The 13,429-nt window shown below is 35.9% G+C and overlaps 1 protein-coding gene across 2 annotated transcripts in view; it reads left to right on the forward strand.

Moving 5' to 3' along the window:
* Positions 1 to 13,429, forward strand: part of CCDC110 (coiled-coil domain containing 110) — a 19,199-nt gene continuing 5,770 nt past the window's right edge. Inside the window, exons 1-6 of one of the 2 annotated variants that reach the window (XM_023532886.1) lie at positions 1 to 10; positions 374 to 478; positions 6,226 to 6,281; positions 6,571 to 6,636; positions 7,855 to 7,959; positions 8,799 to 10,914. In XM_023532886.1, coding sequence (XP_023388654.1) covers positions 1 to 10; positions 374 to 478; positions 6,226 to 6,281; positions 6,571 to 6,636; positions 7,855 to 7,959; positions 8,799 to 10,914 — 2,458 coding nt within the window. The remainder of the gene's footprint in view (positions 11 to 373; positions 479 to 6,225; positions 6,282 to 6,570; positions 6,637 to 7,854; positions 7,960 to 8,798; positions 10,915 to 13,429) is intronic. The other variant, XM_023532887.1, reaches the window with a different exon arrangement.

A 13,429-nucleotide genomic window follows, 5' to 3' on the forward strand; every position in this document is an offset into this window, starting at 1 on the left:
ATGAGCCCAGGTACGAGCCAGGCTTGGGGAACGGGGGAAGAGAAGAGGGCTGTCCCATGAGGGGGACCCGTGAGCAGTGTGCGGGTAGTGGAAAGTGCCGCCTCCCTCGGCCCCGACCCTTTCACCCCAAGATGGGTCCAGTCTGGAGTGCGATCTTCTTGACTAGCTGCACTCTCTGCTCACCCCGAGAAGAAAAGCGCAGTCTCGGTCCCCGCGCCCCGCCACTGCTCCCAACCTCCGCGCCCCACTGTCCATCCGCAGCTGCGTGACCTCAGCGCGCCCTCCCGTGGCCGTTCAGGGAGTCGCCATCCCGAATCCCCACGCCGCGCAGTCCTCCCAACAAAACCAAAAGCCAATTACGGTTCTGTTACAGAAAAGCATCATGAGGAAGGGGATGAAGTTGACTGCGTTCTCCTTTCAGCGTCCAAGATCCTAAATTCTTCTGAACGAGTAAAGGAAAGTGGTGGCAGTGAAACAGGTAAAATCTCCAAGACCACGGCTCCGATGGCAGTGATGTTTCTGCCTCCTACTACGGGTAACGGGTACGTTGCCTAAATCCACTGGCCCAACAACTGGTGTGCCTCCAGTACATAGGTACTTCCAGTAATTATTATGGTACCAATAATAGCTAACATGGCACATTACCTTGTGCCAGATATTGTTCTAAACACTTATATAAATCAACTTGTATTTCAAACAACCCTATAAAGTAGGTACTACCAGTTACCCAGATATTACAAGTGAGGAAACTGAGGAAACGAATTGTTGATTTTTTCCAGAGGCACCAAAAAGATATATACTTTTCCCCAAATAAATACTTTTATAGTAAATATTTGTGGACTACAGAATATCGTATGAGGAGGATGTTTGAAACAACCAAAGAGCTCCAGTTTTCAAAAAAGCTCCACATAAACAATGAATAAGACATGTGTAAATACCCAGCTAGCAGGATCTGAGAAGAGTGAATTTGGAGTCTCACTTCCTTGAGAGAAGCCCCAGGAAGCTACACACCTCTGAGAGGCCTGGTGTTCAGCGTGACAGCCAGGGAAGTAGCAGAGCACTGTGGGTAGAAGGCAGTATCTAGACTGATGGGCCAAGTTAGGACCCCCAGTTGCCCATACCCACGTGTGGCATATGGGTACTCCAGACACAGAGGTGCTGAGAGAGGTGGCAAGCCAGAGACCTAAGGGCAGGATGAGATTCGTGCACCTTCATAAATCTCAGAACTTCACAAAAGCCTTGTCAAGGACCCTGGAAGAAGGGGCTAGGGCAGCCACACCTCAGTAGACAAAAGATAGCTGGACACCCAGTGACCACCAGGATAAGCAACATCTCAATGGAGGCCAGCAGGACAGTGCACTGACCTGTCCATCTCTGCTCTTCTGTGCCCCACCATCTATGAGGATATGTAGGCATATCTGTGCAACCAGGAGGGATAATGGGAACCCCCGAACAGGGGAGAAAGAGTCCTCAGAGAGAGTTTAGACGTTGAGTCAACTCAATATTTACCTCAAAGAGAGCATTTAAGGTCAGAAGGGATTGTGGTACATTAATTTGTCAAGATCATGTATTCTCTAACGTGAGTAAGAGTTAGGACTCTGGAGAAAGATGCCAGTGTTTATAGAAAATGCAGTTACATGCAAATAGCATGTACGCTTGTTGAAGAGTTACAGTCTTTCTTGCTAGAGCACAGTGGTAACAAGTGCAAGGTCTAGCAAGGACAGGTACTCAATAACTGATAGATTTTCAAGTCAGGCGCTGCCAAGGATGGCAGTGATTTCCTGCCTACAACTAAAGGCAAAATTAGGAAATATGATTTTGTTCTCTCCCTCTTTCTCTTCTCCTATCTACGCTTCATTGTCACCTAGTGATCCTTTCCAGAGTATTAACCAACAGAATATTGACTTGATTTTCATAAATAATACCAAGTTACAAGAGGTTGTATAAGAGCAAGTAGTTAGCCTAAGTAAGCCTCGATTTATTGGAATGAGGATGTGAGAGATACTTTCAAACTTCAGAATGTCCACTGTGGTGTTCCTAGCACTCCTGTTCTACCTAAGCCTTCATTCATTCATTCATCTAACAAATATTTTTGAGCAAGTATTGTTCTAGGTGAGGGAGATCCAACAGTGAACAAAATATGCAAAACCCCTGCCCACATGAAGCTTACCTTCTAGCGGGAGGAACAAAGGATATTGTGTGTAAGATGGAAGTAAATCCTGTAGAGAAAAGTAAAGCACAGAGGGAGCGAGGGAGTATACGGATTCAGAGGTGGGTGGGGAGTATGCAATTCTATTTTAATCAGAGTGGTAGGATCCCCCACTTATCAGGTGACATCTGAGCAAAGACTTGAAGAGGTAAAGGAGAAATCAATGCAGATTTATAGGGCAAGAGCATTCCAGGCAGAGGACAGCAACTGCAAAGGCCTTGAGGTGGGAGTCTTCCTGGCGTATTTGGGGAACAGCCAGTGTGACTGGAGCAGAATGGTAAGGGGGAAGGTAGGAGAAGGGTTCAGAGAGGAAACTGAGGATGGAGGCTTGGTGGTCCCCTCTAAGGATTTGGGGTTTTATTCTGAGCAAAATGGGAAGCATTGGAGAGTTTTGAGCAGCCATCCTCCCCTTCATCGCGATTGAAAATTTTAAGTTTACTGAATCATCATCATATTGATAATGCCCTTGCCTACACAGTAATGATTAGAGTAAATACTTCTTCAGCGTATATTATATGCTATGTACTGCGCTAAGGGGTTTACATACAAACTAGACACTGCCTAAAATTATCCTTCACAGCAAGTGTGTGGTAAAGCCAGGATTCAAGCCCACCGCATGCAGATCGTGACACATCTCATAAGAGTTTGTAAAACAGTTATTTCTAGGAATGAGTGAGTTGTCACAGCAAAACTCAGTATTTGAAACTGAAAATTACAAAGCTTTGACTACAGAATCTCTTCATATTCAGATTGTACAAGTCTTTTGCATTTTTTAAACTTCATTTGTTCTCCTTGGCCTCTTAGCTACAGTGTGCACTTAATACTTTCTTTGTACATTGAATATGATATAATCTTCTGCAAGCTTCAGAATGAATTCTTTTTATCTTTATTAATTACCTCAAAAGTCATTCCACTGGTAATTATCTCGTTTTTCACTTCTGACACTTGAATATGAAGCAGCTAGAGGATTTAAGTTTAATATAACATGAATAATATTTCTTGCATTCCCAAGAGTCTAAGCTTCTTCAGGGCCAGGACATAATCTTTCGCTTAGTCTGTAGGCCTCCCATATTGTACATTTAGCAGGGACTTAATAAATGGTGACATGTGATTATGTTCTCTCTCCTGTGATTCTTCAATAATTTCCCTTCATATTCTCAAATCATATAATTCTATGTGGTTTTTTAAGTATTGCTGAATTTAAAATTTTTTCTTTCCTTTGGGAATGAGTAGCAGCCAGTGTCTCTGAAACTCACTAGAAAAACAAAAAATATGTATATATTGATAGCTTTTAAAAATACAAAAATCCAACTCTCTGCCTACGCTATATCTTCACTATCTTCACTAAATCATCTGCACATTACTGGAGAAAAACACTCACTTCCGAGTCTTACCACGGATCTCAATACTATTGGAAAACTTACCTTATTCCCAGAAAATGCTTTTTCAAACTCTCTCTAAGATAACTCTTTCACTCTTCATGTCTCTTCAAATCTCCAACCTTTTTTACCACTATCTCACAAACTGTAACGTAATCTCACACTATATATATATAAAAAAAAAAAAAAGAAGCAATCAGACCCAAATGCCTTCACCCTCAGCTTTCAAATTTGCTAACTTACCTACCTGGGTACCCACATTCTCTGCCTTCCCCCTGTTTGAATGCAAGGATTGTTCCTGCTGAATCAAAGATCATTTCCTCCAGATCCTATCTCTCCTGAAATTTTCAAATACTCAGCTTCTGCAATTAGCCTCCCTCATTCTTCAGAATTCTTTTTCTTCTCCTTTTCTCCTACAGGATTCCAGCAGCAAAGCAGGCATGTTAGAATCTCCCATGGTTAAAAAAACAAAAAACAAAAAAACAAAAAACCCTTCTTGACCTTCAACATCTCTTCCAACATGCACCCTATTCCACCAGGCACCGTTTTCTCTCATCTATTTTTGAAGGCGCAGAAAAATGTGTAGTAAAATATGCTGGTTCTGAAATGGTACCTCGGAGGGTTAAACCAATGGGATTCAGGGAAGGATGTCAAGAGAAAATAGAAATTTTGAGCAGAGTTGCTCAGGTTGCACATGAGCCATATGAAAAGCAGCAGCGTAGCAAATGCAAACACACTGTGGTCAAAAGAGAAGGAAGAGATGGAGTGAGAGAAATATATGTAAAAGCAGTGTATAAATCCCATGTTATTTCTTTTAAATCTTTCGTTTACTGTATCCCTTGACTAAGTCTAGATTTCTTTTGGCCCCATATTTCTTACCCGGCTTTAGCAAAAGGAATTATGTATTTAGCCTTGAACTTACAAGTCCTCTTAGTGAGACAAAGGGAATCTGTGAAGAAAAGGGAGACTGTTGCTGCAGGTGCAGGAAGGAGATGGAATTTCGAACAGTAAATCCATTAAGAATAAAATTAAAGGCTAAAAATATTTACAATAATAATATCCTGTCCTTGTGTTAAATAGCTTTGTGGGAATTGTGGTTACAGAACAAAATTAAACATCATAAAACTTCACAGTGTGAAAATAATATAACTAGCAAATATCATGAACAGTGAGGAATAGCTGTGTGGGAGGAAGTATGATGCTAATTTTCTCATAATTTACTCTCTTTCTTGGCAGGGAGTAAATCAACACTGAATATAATAGAAATGTATGTTATTGAAAAACATTAAAATTTCAATCTCTTAATCCTTTTCATGATATACTTTCATTAGAATGATCTCATAGGAAATAATTTCTCATGTAGAGAAAACAATCTGAATACTACCAATGTTTGCAGTTTTTATTCTATTAAAGTAAATGTAAATTTAATACCATTTATTTAAGAGTAGCATGTATAATATGATCTCAGTGTTCTAAAATCATTTCTAGCTTTTCCATATATATGTATAGGGAAGGGCAGGTACATAAATTAACAACAGTTAGTCCTGGGTGGTGGGATTCTAGGTGATATATTCTTTTTGATTTGCATTTTGATCTATTTGAATTCATTAGAAGAGGTTGTTTTAGAATCTGAAAAACTCGAGGAAGTTTTGCTGCACTGGTCCAGACCTCACTTGAGTTCCTTTTTATTTCTCTCAGATGACCATTTTAGACTCTCATTTTATTCTCAGAAAGATACAAAGCTAAGCAATACTCAGATCGACTTGCTGTCCCTCCCTGCCCCCTGATAAAAGTGGGATTTGTCAATTGGCTAAATTGCTCCAGGGTCTGAAACCTGCCAGTGATGAGAGCCAGATAGTGGTGGGGAGAAGGGGATGATTATATTTTGCAACCAGTTTCTCAAACATCTGGCAATCTGGCAGACCGTCATTCCAAAAGAGAAGATATGCTGACCTCTTTCAAAATCTTCTCTTAGGGCAGAAATTACCAGCCTAGGGGCACATTCTATCCTAACTCTCACTTCATTCAGGACACTAAGTGTTTTTAAATTCTTTAATAAAAATTTGCAAAGCCAGCAAGTAGCCAAACATTTGGACAAAGAAGTCCGAATGTCAGGAAATTTGCAAACATGACATAGTCTCTCTTCTGCTACAGGTCTATAGTCTACTTTCTAGGAAGGAACTCACAGGTTTTTACTGTTCTTTCTTAAGAGCATGACAAAAATTATGCTCTGTTAATCCAATTTGTTTTTCATGTTAAGAAGGAAAAATATCACACCTATACAGTAGTTTGTCAAGGGTTCCCCATAACATAAGGATTATTTTGTACCCTCAAAAAATGTAGTTTATATTCCAGAAACAAAGATATTTGAATTTTGGGGAGTTCCAAGTTTGATGTTACAAGTTAGTGGTTTATTATAAAAGTAAAACCACTATTACGACCTCAAGTAGGTATTTTAAGTCAAGTGAGAATTAGTTCTTAAACGTATTATGTGACTAGTATTAGGTTCTTCCTAATCAAGATTTTCATTGTCTTGGTCTTACTACCCAAGAAAATTGTAAGGCTGCTTTCCATTACAGTTGTTTTAAAATAAAAGTTAAAAATTAAAACACATGGTTATTCAATTTTTCTTTTTAGAACATGGCTGCATATCAGAATCAGAAAATCAAATTCAACCACAGTCAGCGTTAAAAGTGAGTATGTTTCATTTTGTAGCTTCTGAAAACTCATGTAAAGTTTTCAGAATAAATCTTTTTCAGAATAAATGCTTCCTATATGTATTGGGTTTTCCACCAAAATCTTCATGAAAATGCACTGGAGAGTTAGCAATAATGACTAAGAATGTGAGTCACCCGACCCTCATGGGATCTTTTCTGGTAAATGGCAACTTTGGGAATAAAAAATAAAAAATAAAAACAAGGCAAGTATATATTCACTTACCTAAAAATACTCAATCCCATGCTTTGTTTAATTTTGTTATAGGCCCTTCAGCATCAATTGGAATCATTTCAGGCTCTCCGAATACAGACTTTGCAAAATGTCAGCATGGTATGTTTCATTTAATCTATACATAAGAAATATCTAAATTTGAGATATCACTCCACATTTCTAAGCTGATGGTCACTGACCAATTGATTAGTTGGTATAGAATGTAATATGATAGAGGCCACAACATTTTCTAGGCTCAAAATTTAGAGAAAACTATATTCTGTTATATTTGGATTTGAGACAAAATAGCACTCAGATTTTTTTTTCATACATTTATAGTGTTACCTATATATAGTCTACAAATAGGGACCCTCATTACAAGTGATATAAAATCCAACCCAAACTAAGGGAAAAATGTACTTTATTAGCTCAAGTAATTGAAAATCCTAGAGATTTTCACCTGGACATAGCTTGCTCTAAGTGATCAGGACTCATGTCATGAAGGAGCTAATCGTACTGCTTTTCGTTCTGCTTTTCGTTCTGCTTTCCACAGTAATGGATTCTCAGACTCCACATGGTGGCGAAAAGGCCACTAGAAATTCCAGGCCTTGATCCTTCCAGATTCCAGTCAGACAGAGATGAGACCGTGCTTTTATCTCTTTGCAGTTTACTTGGCCTGATTCTGATTGCTCCTGATTGGGTCATATGCAATGCTTGAATCAATCACTGTTCAAAGGGAGGCAATGCTCTGATTGGTTACCTCTGAGTTACCTGCCACCCTTGGAGCTAGAAGTGGGATCAGTATTACCAAAAGCACATGGACTTTATCCAGAAAAAATACAGGGTAATGTTAAGAGGTGGTTAGGGTATGAATATTAGGGGTGCATAACACAATACATATTCACTAGAGACCCGATATAAACTCATCTCAATATTCTTATACTAAAAGCAACTGCAGGGAAATGGGAAGAGAAGATAAACTCCTGAGGGTGACCGAATAGATTCCATTCTGATGTCAGAGATCAAAGGTCTCTGATGTATTCAATAATGTAAAAAATGAACATCTAAAATTACTTGAGTATACTTCATGCGATTTTACCATTTTCCTAAATTCATTCTGATTTTATAATCACATAATAAAGGCATAATTTTTAAAGATTCCTTTAATTATAGAGATAACAATAAATTAAGTTTAATTTATATTCTATGTGATGGGAAAGAATTTTATGTGCAGGAAATTTAAAGGTATCTTTTAATTATAATATCTATTACTCCTGTACTTTCATAAGTTTATACATCTGAAATAAGATTCTAACATTCTCAATTTATCTTTTAAAGGTACAGTCTGAAATCAGTGAAATACTGAACAAAAGTATTATTGAAGTAGAAAATCCACAATTTAGCTCAGAAAAAAATCTAGTATTCAACACACATATTGAAAAGGTATGTTATTATGTACAAAATCATTCTACGTTTAGATACTTTAAAAATGTTACTACAACCAGTTTATCTTCAACTTTATATTTTTCTCTTCTTCACATGGTGATTGGACTGATTGGACTGTCAGAGATGAAAATAAGGAAATTCTTGTTTTGAAAACCCTAAAAGAAGTGCATTTACCTCCGTACTTCTACATCACATTTCCCTACGGAGAGCTTGGGAGGGGTATTTGACTATGTCTGGATATCCAGATTTCCAAATTAATGAAATACAAGAAAGTTTTTATAGCCTATCTGTCCACTTAAAAGTTTTTCTACTTTCAGGATTGACCTAGACCTGGAGTGAATTGCCTAGAATAGGTCCAAATCAGAGCCACTGTGTCTATACTGATTAGAACTCACATTTCCAGGATAGTCACAGCCCTAGATTCAGCTGAAACTGGGTACGCAAGCTAAGGTTGATAAATAGCCCAGAAGTGAAAATATTCATTTTCCTTAAACTTCCATTTAACCCATTGCTTCTGTCTTTTCCACCTGTCTATGATGGTCTCTTGAGGGATGTTAAATTTCTATTTCTGAAATTGAGAGGTTGGCCCATGTATCTCACCCTCTAAGGAAATAAGTACAATCTCTAAGCAAATTGTGAAAACCAGGATTACAGATCTCAACTGTTTATTAGATTTTCTGGAGAAAATGAATCATACTTGTTAGGCTTCCTTTCTGTATAAATGAATAAAATGTTCATTTGGTTGCAAAAATAAACCCTCCACAAAATATTTTCTTAATTTGCTGGTCATGTGGCTAATGATAGTACATTTATAGTGTGCTTTTTATTGTTCCTAGCCTATAAACAATCAAGAAGAAATCCTTTCTATGGAGAAAATTCATCATTTAGAGGATTCCAAGACTCTTCATTCAATGGAAGAAAAACTCAGTAGTGATAGTGTTAACGGCTCCTCTCAAGGTATAAATATTCCATCTCAGATACATTTCAAGGACATATTAACTCTAAGAACGTCAACAGATAATTCAGCTTCAAATGTAATTATGAACCCTTCAGAAAATTCTGACGTGTTGAAGAATTATAATAACCTTTATAATTTTCTGTCTAATGCACCTCAAAATGTGATGTCACAAGCTGATACAGTAATTCTGGATAAATCCAAAATTACTATGCCTGTTCTTGAGCATGGATTTTGTGAAAATTTAGATGATATTTGCCATTCTATAAAACAAATGAAGGAGGAGCTTCAAAAGTCACACGACAGAGAACTAGCACTTACTAATGAACTTCAAACTTTAAAAATTGATACAGATGTTCAAAGTAATAGTAACTATGACCTGTCTCCCATTCACAAGGAAAAAATTAACTTTATAAAGGAAGAAAATATAGAAAGTAACTTAAATGAAGATATAAAATCAAAGAGAATTTCCGAATTAGAGGCATTAGTAAACAAATTACTCCCACTCAGGGAAACAGTGTCAAAATTTCATGTGAATTTTTGTAGGAAATGTAAAAAGTTATCTAAGAGTGAAACACACAGGGGAAAGAAGAATGAGAAAAACAATAAAGAAATTCCTATCACTGGCAAGAATATTACAGATTTAAAATTCCATTCCAGAGTTCCAAGACATACACTTTCATTCTTTGATCCAGCAAAATATGAAATGAAAGACAAAGAAAGGCAACCATTTGTAGTAAAACAAGGATCGGTAATATCTGAAAATGACAAAACATCCAAAGTCAATTCTGTTACTGAGCAGTGTGTTGCAAAAATCCAGTACTTGCAGAATTATCTAAAAGAATCTATGCAGATACAGAAAAAAGTAACAGAACTAGAGAATGAAAATCTAACCCTTAAGATCAAAATAAAACCTCTTGTCTTTACCACACAATCTCTGATACAGAAAATTGAAATATATGAAAAACAACTTAAGAATCTGGTTGAAGAAAAGAACATTATTCAGTCCAAATTAATTAAAACAGAAGAAGATGGCAAAGAATGTCTTAAAGAATTGAAAAAAATAATTAGTAAATATAATATTCTCCAAGGACAAAATAAAACTCTAGAGGAAAAAAATAGTCAACTTTCTTTGGAGAAGCAACAAATGATAGAAACATTTGATCAACTAAAAGGTAAGGAACACAAAATTCAAAATGATTTAGCCATTGTCAATAATGAAAATAATCGAATGAGTATAGAAATGGAATCAATGAAAACAAATATTCTATTGCTACAAGATGAAAAGGAAATGTTAGAGGAAAAAACATACCAGCTTCTAAAAGAAAAAAGCTCACTTGAAAATGAACTAAAAGAAAACCAGCTAGAGATAATGCAGCTAAAAGAGAAAGAAAGATTGGCAAAAACTGAACAAGACACATTTCTTCAAATAATAGAAACAGTTAAAAATGAAAAAATTAATCTTGAAACAACATTACAAGAATCTACTGCTGCTAGACAAATGATGGAAAGAGAAATTAAGAATATTCAAACATACCAATCTACTACAGAAGAGAATTTTCTAAAAGAAATAAAAAATGCAAAATCGGAAGCAAGTATTTATAAGAATAGTTTATCTGAAATGAGCAATGAATGTGAACTGTTATCAAAAATGTTAATGGAAATTAAAACAGATAATCAGATTCTAAAAGAAGAACTAAAAAAACATAGTCAGGAAAATATAAAATTTGAAAACAGCATCAGCAGACTTGCAGAAGACAAAATACTTTTAGAAAACTATGTAAGAAGTATAGAGAATGAAAGGGATACCTTGGAATTTGAGATGCGGAATCTTCAAAGAGAATATTTAAATCTAAGTGAAAAAATCTGTAGTCAGCACAGTGACCTATCAAAAATTGGTTACATTTCAAGAAGAGAGAAATTCCATTATGACAACTGTGATACTTATGAAGATACCTCTAGCCCCAGGAATAGGCATTTAGCTTCTGATTTGAAAGGTATGTATATTGTGGTAGATTAGTAGAGATGTATTTAAGATTCTTTTAGCCTACTGGGCACTAGTCAGAAGACAGCAAAAAGAAAACTTTTAAGATGAACAAGATTTAGTTTTGTAAGATTTGTATACAGTTAGTACATAATGGAATTTTTTAGGGATTTTGCTGTTTTGATAAAATTCATGTCATTTTATTTATATTACTTCTACACATTGTATATGCATGAAGCAACTTTGAGAGGGAGTAGGTGTTTTTTTAATTATTATTTTTTTCTGAAGTATACTTAGCGCTCTCATTTTAAAACAATTCTTCTTTTTTTTTCCAGGAATTCCAGGTAAAATGTATCAATTGCTTCCATCTAAGATATGTAAATAAATCTCTAAAATTAATGTTTTGAAATCCTTTGTCCAAGTGCTTTTTTACCCAGAAAATAATTTTAAATTTGCTTTTATATATGACTACAATTACCCTGTGATTGATTAGACTAGGTTTTTTTTTTAATTAGAAATTGGAATTAGGTATATAGTTTTTTATTGTCAAGAACTGTGAACAGTCTGAGTTTTTACTCAACTTATAAGCTAATATGTTAGCCTGACAGTGTCATGGGGGGTTGGGGTGGAAGAAATGAGGCTCTTGGGTCAGAGATAAAGGACAGTTTGTTACAGCAACAGCAGTAGCCAGAGTATTAGCATTTTTGCATCAGTTCTCTAAGCCTCAATTCCTACAGGCAACATGAAAAGGGCCACACAGTCAGTTACATTATAGGAGAGAACTCAGACAGAGAACTCAAATCTTTTATAAGTTCAGTAAGCATGCTCTTTGCTCTAGGTGGAAACATTACCTTTATCATAAAGGACAGTTAGCATACCTGTCCTTGCTCCAGAGGAGACACTATCTCTAGCTTCCAAGGCTGAAAACAAACCTGCCCTTTGCTCCAGAGGAAGACACTATCTGCATCTTCCAAGACTGCTTGCTATATAATTAAACGTAAAATTTTATCAAAGGCTTTTTCTGCATTTATTGAGGTGATCACGCGTGTTTTTCCCCTCTTTATCTGCTAATATGGTAATTATTTTGATTAATTTTGAAACATTATACCAGCCTTGCTTTGCTGGAATAAACTCCAATAGGTCATGTAATTATCCTTTTAATATATACTCCTGGGTTCAATACAATAATATTTTGTTAAGGATTTATTCTATGTTCAGAAGGATATTGGTCTTTATATTTTATTTCTTTTAATGTCTTTATCTGGTTTTGGTATGAGGAAAATCTGGCCTCATAAAATGTGTTGGGAAGTAGTCCCTCCTCCTCTATTTTTCTGAAAGGATTAGTGTAGGATTGGTATTACTGATACTATCTCTTCCTTAAATATGTTATAGAATTCATAACATAGTCTGTATTCTCTCACCTCTCTCTTTTTGCTAGGTGGACTGTTCAAAAACACTGATTCGAAGCTATTCAATCTACTTTTCAACTGGTTTGTTGTTTTTCTCTCTTTTTGAATTAACTATCTTATTTTTTTTTCAATCTTTTTCAAATATTAACATAAACATATAGAACTATAAGTTTTCCATCATATTATTTAGCTTTAGTCTTTGTTTGTTTGTTTGTTTGTTTGTTTGTTTTAATGTATTGAGCTCAGTTTTGAGTAGTAACTGAGGAGTGAGCAAGACATTGAAAGGAGTAGGGTATGCCAGGAAAGGAAAACAGCACATCATAATAAATAGCTCAAAATAACATGACACTTTCAAAGAATTACAGATAATTCAAGGTGATGGTGAAAGATGACTAAATATGGCCACCACAGTACAATTTATTCATTCAATCAGCAAATACTAAGTGCCTACATAATGTGTCAAGCACTATGCTAGGTGCTAACAGTCATAAACAAAATAGATATGGTCTTATAGTACTTAGAATCTCATAGACAATATGAGCATTAATAAATACTATAAATGCAAACTTAGAGGGTGCTATTTGAATGCATAACAGGGGGCCCTAACCTCGTCTCAAAGATCATGAAGGCCTTCCTTAAGGAAGGATGCTTTAGAAGAGATCTGAAAGACTTCAAGTTGGAGTTAGTAACCTAGATGAAGATAGATGCTGGGAAAGTTTCCAAGCTATAGAAAATTGATAAATCCACCCCAGGCAAAGGACAGAATGTGTCTCATTTTAAAAAGTAAAAAAAAAAAAAAAATCTACCCTAGGTGCAATGAAAAGAGCAAGAGGTTCAGAAGTTAATAAGAAATGGAGTTTAAAAAAGAAAAAGGAACCAAATCTTAGAGAGTCTTTAACCTTGGTATGAATTTTGCTTTTATCTTAAGGACAACGGGAATCCACACTAAAGGGTTTTTAAGTTAGTGAAATAGTGGATTTGATGGTAAAAGATGATTTCTGAATAATTTCAAAAGTAGTTTTAAGTTACTTGATATTTGGAAGTATCATTAACTGAGAGAGGGAATAATTAATGAAGAGCTAATTTAAGGGGGAAAATGATAGATTCCATTTTGATGCA

The sequence above is a fragment of the Pteropus vampyrus genome, unplaced genomic scaffold (assembly GCF_000151845.1).
Source record: "Pteropus vampyrus isolate Shadow unplaced genomic scaffold, Pvam_2.0 Scaffold92, whole genome shotgun sequence".
Taxonomy (NCBI): Eukaryota; Metazoa; Chordata; class Mammalia; order Chiroptera; family Pteropodidae; genus Pteropus; species Pteropus vampyrus.